At 33.4% G+C, this 6848-nt stretch overlaps 1 protein-coding gene across 4 annotated transcripts; it reads right to left on the bottom strand.

Moving 5' to 3' along the window:
• Positions 1–1023: 1023 nt before the first annotated feature.
• Positions 1024–5556, bottom strand: LOC109339080 (sulfoquinovosyl transferase SQD2-like). 4 transcript variants are annotated; one of them, XR_002106617.1, is made up of 12 exons: positions 5089–5395; positions 4216–4282; positions 3949–4019; positions 3479–3596; positions 3297–3370; positions 3093–3148; positions 2926–3009; positions 2703–2790; positions 2544–2621; positions 2182–2238; positions 1220–1806; positions 1024–1160 (listed from the first exon to the last, which is right to left on the bottom strand). XR_002106617.1 is itself a non-coding variant. In XM_019576453.1 (12 exons), the coding sequence occupies exons 2-12, from the start codon at positions 5223–5225 to the stop codon at positions 1284–1286; spliced, it is 1353 nt and encodes a 450-aa protein (XP_019431998.1). In that variant the 5' UTR covers positions 5226–5289; positions 5447–5556; the 3' UTR covers positions 1024–1283. The 4 variants fall into 4 exon arrangements, 3 of the variants coding, with proteins under 3 accessions (XP_019431998.1, XP_019431999.1, XP_019431997.1); XM_019576453.1 differs by adding an exon at positions 5447–5556 and having other exon boundaries at positions 1024–1806; positions 5089–5289; XM_019576454.1 differs by adding an exon at positions 5447–5552 and having other exon boundaries at positions 1024–1806; positions 5089–5264.
• Positions 5557–6848: the final 1292 nt, after the last annotated feature.

Raw genomic sequence — 6848 nt, 5'->3', positions numbered from 1 at the left:
AAATCAATGTAGTTTTATACATTAATTTAACTAATGGGTGCAACAAGGAAATGTCCAACGTTTATAATGGTGAATTTTCAGCTCATAAAGTCTAACACAATTGTAAGAATACATATGTTATAAGTATGACATTATTAGAGATTTTTCACACATGCAATGTTTAAATATGTTACAACTATTATTTTAATTAGTCAAAATAAAGTGATCTAATTCAAGTAAGGTTTAGGATTATAAACATAATTGTCATAAAAATTATTGTCTAGATTCTTATTTCTATTTTTATGATAGACAAAATAAAAAAAGTAGAAATATGGATAATCACGACTCTTCATGAAAGATTTTTAATTCAAAAGACCACAATTCGTAAAAGAGCATGCACTTCTTAAAATAAGGAGTTATATTTCATTCAATTATAGGAGGAAGCAATTCTAAGGGTAATCTACGATTGAAAGATCACTACTCTATTAAAAACTTCAAAGAAGATTTCATGCATGATTTGCTTTCAAATTTATTAATCATATTGACATGTGATTATATATAGAGATTGGTTTTGGATTTGTGCATGATCAAGAACATGTTTCTTGTTAATGTTGGTTTGTGGACATATCTCTAAGGAATTAGAAACATGTCTAGACACAAAGAATAATTAATTTTAACATAAGTATATCCTAAGAATAAGATAATTGAGATAAGTTACACACCCAGGAGAAATGAAAAAGTAAAAGACATCAAAGTAGATGGGTTTGTAACTTTAATGCCTTTAGAATTTGCTATCACTATTAATTAGCAAAATTAATTTTTTTGGTAACTAATTTGAAATTATTTTACTGTTAAAGTCATTATTATTAGTTATATCCTATCTAGAAAAATTACATGTTTGTTCCCGAAAGAATTTTCTAGCATTTTATCTTGGCTACTCAACAATGAAACCCACTCTTAGACTTTGTTACTTGCACGTAGATTGATGTCCTCAGTAATCATCTAGTTTTCTGTTATGCTATGATATATTTGTGTGTTTAAACGTGAATGGATTCTCCAGTTAACTGTTATTGGATGCCTAACGTACCTTCTGACAATAGCAACTATTCTTATGTACCACAAAATATGAATTTACATTCAACTTATGTCCACTTCTTAATGGCACAAAATAAGGCACTTGCCAGTTGCCACTATATCTTATGTCCATTATATATAAATGAATTCAGTTATACTAATCAACCACATGTTTTTTCATACAAGGGTTTTTCCTTGAAGCCAAAACCAGAATGCAAGGAAGGAACCAGCTAAACCATGTAAGGTTCATTTGCATCACCAATAAGTTTGGCTTCTGGAGATGGGAAAATACGCTTAGCTAGCCATTGTAAGGGTCCCAACAGTTCAGCCCTTTTCTTTCGCCAGAACCAAATTGCGGCGTTGTAATTCTCGTTGCGAATCTTTTTCGTTGCTGCTCTCCAGTCATATTTCTCCATCTCTAAACGCGCAGCTTTCCCCATGGTTTCTCTTAGCTCTTTGTTGTCCAACAGAGGCTTTAATTTGCTCAAGCAGTCTTCAAGGTCGCCCGGAGTATAGAGGTAGCTGATTTTGCCATCTTGATCTTCAGGTATTATATCTGGGATCCCACCAGCACGTGCTCCTACGACTGGAATCTCTGAAGACATGGCCTCCAGAACGACTTGCCCGAGTGTCTCCGACTCGGATGGCATAACAAAAACATCTCCACTGGCATATGCTTGAGAGAGTTCTTCCCCTCCTAACATTCCTGTGAATACTGCAGGCATTCCTTCAAACAATTTCTCCAGCTCCACCCTGCTAGTTAATAACCCATATTATAAAATGTGCAGAAGATTTTATATGCATTATGTTACCTAACAAATGAGGAGAGTAGTATTTGAATTTTTGGTAAGAGTATGGCATTTGAGGCAGCTGAGTTAGGCTTCACCGACTCCATAGACCAGAACCGAAGAGATCGGGGAAGCCATAAGAAATCGGTACAACCTCCCACAAATCAGTTCTCAAAATGGCAAAAAAGAAAACCCTTTTCACAATGTAAGTTGCCATTATAAGATTAGAAATGAAGGAGGTACGAGTAAACAAACATTTAGTTATGAGAAGCCATTACTTAAAAGTAACAGCAAATACTTGATAAAGAAACAGAAAGCAAAGAATATCAGGATAAGTTACCTGTATGGTCCATCTCCAATAAAAGCAATTCGTGCTTCAGGAAGCCGATCCATGAGACTGCCAAATTATGTGTTTCAAATGTCAATGAAGGATACAAATATTCAAGTTTAGATGCTAGATAATTTATATGCATGGTATGAAGAGCTGAAACAGTAACAGAGGAAACAAGGGGCATGTCAAGGTAAATTACTAGGAAAAATATCTTGAAAATGTTTTCAGCAATCCTTCAGCTTCAGTACATCAAACCAACAAAGATTTTTTCACTGCTTTTCTGGTTTATATTCTAGAATTTTTAATATCGATTGCAGAAGCTTGCATATAAGTATACAGTCATGTTTGGAAAATTTTAAGATGTTCTTTACCTTTTGAGGAAATCTAAACTCTTCTCAACTCCAATCCGTCCAACATGAACTATCAAGGGTTTCTCAGGTTCACCATTGCTGTACGGCACAGTTTTAGAATAAGATTAGGTCTCGATATATAAAACTTTGAGCAAATGAAAAGTGATAAAAGGTCAATACCTTAGTCTTAATCGCATATCATGGGACTTGTATCGGGGATGGAAACTTTCGGAATCAACACCCTTGTTCCACAGACGAATCTGGTTAGCTGGACATCATCAGGAGAAACAAGTTAGATAAAATTGTTGCATTAACAAAGGCAAATAAATAAATGCCTGTGTTCTGCTGCTGTTATCAAACGAGCGAAGCTTTAAGACCCTTGGAAAGGGTTTTCTATGATCACCTGCTGCTGCTCTAGCTTCTTCGAGATCTTTCCCAATGGCAACTGATGGAACCAGAGTTAGATCAGCTGCTCTATGTAGAAACTCTACATAAAACAGTAAATTCATGTTATTCTCACAAAAATAAACGATTTCAAGTGGGATAACGGCTGCAAAATAGCATACATACTTATAACCCACCACATGGGTTTCACCAGCCAGCTAAAGGTGTATCTTGGAATATATCTGCACAATGAGATCAGCCATAAGAACTAGTTGATCAGCCATAAGATCAGCTTTGCAAATGTGAAATATATCAGAAAGAACGGTGGGAAGCAGAACTATTGCATAATACAATGTCGTGTGTAAAATATGTGACTAAAGTATAACTTACACTGGTACATGGGTATGATAGGACATGACAATGGGAACAGCTAGAAGCTTTGCAATGGCTAGAGCACCAAATACCTACCATTCAGACAGTCTTAGGTATCAGATAAAGAAGTCTTTACTTCTATCTTAGTCTTTAGAATCCAAAAGTTAGTGAATGAAGAGATACAGGAATTGCAGACTAACCATTATGCCCGGCGATGATGCGTGTATTATGTCAGGGTTAAACTCAGCAACAGCTGAAATTATTCTTGGACTAAGTGCCAAAGAGAGAGATAGCTTCTCATACCAGGGAAGAGGGAAGCTGCATTTTCCATTTTTTACTCTTTAGCAAAAACCATTATTATAAAGCATTGGCTGTGGTAGCAATCATAATTTTAAACAATGTATCATCTAAATAAGAAGATTCTAAAAACTAAATTGATATTAAGAAGTCAAATTTCATAAAATGATGGTAATATGCATGTCATCAGCAGATACTAGTTACTTGTGACACTAAAAATAGAAGTGAACAACATATATTAGCAGCATATGAGATTAGCTTGAATGATAATTGACAAATAATAATTAATGATTGTGATTGTGAAACCAAAATTGAGTTCCTTATGGCTAAAAGATATCAAGTTTAATTTTCTAAACAGGTCAAAGTTAGCAACCTCCGGGATCCGATTAATTTGGCACCGTGAAATTCCTCAGGTACTCCTTCACGTGTTGTCACAACCAGCACCTATAACATGCACAAATAAAGCTAACCAGTTAGTTTACAATGTTAGACAAAAAATACCAGATAAATGATGAAACAGTTATAATGAAGTAGCTATCTGTTCATGCATTTCTCTGAATTAGTGCGGATAACATGTAAATGCAGCAAAGATGAAAATAAAATGTGCACGTATGGGAACAAAAGAATGAGAAAAAATTACCTCATCCCCCATTTCACGAAGGTATTTTATGAAATTCTGAAACCGATTTTTGTATCCGGAAACATATCTGCAAAATAACATAACTCTGAATAAACATTCTGTTTAAAAGGAAGACACACTTTCTTTTCTTCAACAGCTGAGGCCAGATGTCCTTTTATAAAGTATATACCACATGAATAATGCAATGCCATTGGGATTCTAATCCAGACACTAAAAACATAGCAGAGTAATTTTTTTTCAACCTATCCTAGAACATATGCCTCCAAATACATTCATAACTACATTTTAATTTTATTCTTTTTCGATAGTTGCCACCTTAGACTCGAATTAATCTAAGTCGATCTAGTAAGACTTATAGGTAAAGTTCTTTCTTTGCCTATGTAAAGATGTTGGCAAAAGGTCCCACTAGATTCACAAAAGGACCAAAAAGGTCAAAGGTTTAATTTCTGAGGACAACACTTGGTGGGAGGAGCAATCACTCACCCTGAAAAATTAGTTCATTAATCATAGGATGAGGGAATACTCTCGATAATACCAAAAAAAACTCCAATTCCAGTCCTAGGAGTGAGGGGCAGCTACACATCTCGAAAGGGATTTTACTCATAAGTGAGGGATACCCTAGGTACTACCAAAAAAACCCAAAACTGGTGTAGGCAAAGCTTGCTCAATTACAACATAGAGCAAGAACACTAGAAAAAAATTGAAAACGCATATGATCTAAAACTCCACAACCTCATCACAATGAATTAATCAAAACAACACCAAGTCAGCATTGGATCAAAACAGCATGAAAAGTCAACTATTGTAAAAATTGGAACTTGATGCTAACCCATTTTCTGAACTTCGAAACAAAGTAAATAAAAAGGGACTCACGCAAAAGGAGAAGGTTCAACAAAGAGAGCAATTCGACGAGGTCTCGAATTATTCTCAAGTTCAAGCAAAGCAGATTCAGAAGGACCCTCTTCTTCTTCTTGCACCACCTCTAATAAACTGTCCTTTGAAATGGTCATTCTGGTCAAAAGTTTTCAACTTTTCACACTCTTTGGACCCTGCAAAGTACAAAATCGTGATTTTCTACAAAATGGAGCGATGGGTATTGATACAAACAATTGGATATGATAATATGAAGTAGCATGAAGTAGAAGAAGAAGTGGTGGTTGATGTGGAAGGGAAGAATGAGAGAGAATGAATGAGAAAGAAGAGAATATAAAACACGTGCTGAGGACTCTACCAATGGATATTCTCCTTTTGAAGAGGGACAGTTATCGAATCAATCAGGAACTTCAAGCATATGCTGTTCGTAGATTGGATACAATCATTCATCTCTAATTTGTCTTTATCACCAACAAGTTGTATAAAAAAAGTTGTGGAGAACAACTTGAGGAGAAAAAGTTATATTTATTTAATTATATTCTATAAAAATATTCTTAAAATTAAATAAAATACTATACATTTTATTCTTTTATTAGTTAGAAGAAATAAATCATCTACTAAGATAATGATTTATTTTATTATCTATATCTACTATAGCAGTTTTTATGTATCACTATGCCGGAAATAAGCCGAATCGATTCGAACCAGAGTTCAACGAAACTCGACTCGAGTTTGATACGAGTTATTATTTTAGCTCGAGTTCGGCTCGGTTAAAGTTCCCGAACTGTTCGGTTCACTTTGAATGATTCATTTGAACAACTCAAATAATTAATTAAATTTTGAAAAAAAATACTTCAAATAAGTTATATATATATAAATATATTCTTGTTTATATATATAATAACAATAAATATAAAAAATAATGTGAGGCTCATAATAAACTTAAAAATTAGTCTAAATATATATATATATATATATATATCGAGTCAGCTCATGAACCAAATGAGTCGAACTATATTCAACTTAATGAGCTCAATTTCTAGCTCAAGTTCAACTCATTTGGTTCATGAACCAAGTTTATTGAGTTAAATAACGAATCGAGTTTCGAACGAATATCGAGTTGGTTCGGTTCATGTCAGCCCTAGTATCACATGTCATTCATTATTGTTTGTTTTTTTGTGGATAAATATTGTATTCTTTTTTATGAGAACAAATTTACTTGAGTTATCTTTTGGGACAAAAAATAAGCTTTATTGTTTTTTTTGCACTATTAAGTCTATCTCTCCATCCTATAGTTAAAGAACTAATTTATTTCAGAATGTATTGTTGTTGCTCCCCAGAATTGAATTCTTAACATTTTGATCTTTATGGGAGCTAACATAACCTTTTACCATTAGATAAATTATGTGATAAACTTCATGGATAAGGCTTCATATATAATCCTAACATTTAAACAATTATTATACGAGTTAAATATTTTAATTATATGATTTTTCACTTGATAATATCTAAGTTTAAAATTATGCAGCTTAGTATAAATTTTTTATATTGTTAGTACATATCCACCATTAACTTGTATTACTTTTGTTTGAGAGGTCAATTATAGTTAATATAGGAATGATTTGGTGAAAATACTTTCAGTGTAGCATATTAAATCCTAAAAAAAGCTCATATATCATTAGATTTCAATCAATTATAAAAAGAGAAAAAGATATGTCCACTAACACCGTAAGAGTATTTTACATTATCATTCTATCATC

This window comes from Lupinus angustifolius, unplaced genomic scaffold (assembly GCF_001865875.1).
Source record: "Lupinus angustifolius cultivar Tanjil unplaced genomic scaffold, LupAngTanjil_v1.0 Scaffold_55_7, whole genome shotgun sequence".
NCBI classification, from domain to species: Eukaryota; Viridiplantae; Streptophyta; class Magnoliopsida; order Fabales; family Fabaceae; genus Lupinus; species Lupinus angustifolius.
This window is presented reverse-complemented; position numbering and strand designations above follow the sequence as displayed.

Coding starts and splice junctions, on each gene's coding strand:
- LOC109339080 (XM_019576453.1), bottom strand. CDS start 5,225: ATGACCATTTCAAAGGACAGTTTATTAGAGGTGGTGCAAGAAGAAGAA. Junction 2,791..2,925: donor AGAAGCTAGAGCAGCAGCAG/GTGATCATAGAA, acceptor GATGATGTCCAG/CTAACCAGATTCGTCTGTGG. Junction 1,807..2,181: donor ATTGGAGATGGACCATACAG/GTAACTTATCCT, acceptor ATTAACTAGCAG/GGTGGAGCTGGAGAAATTGT.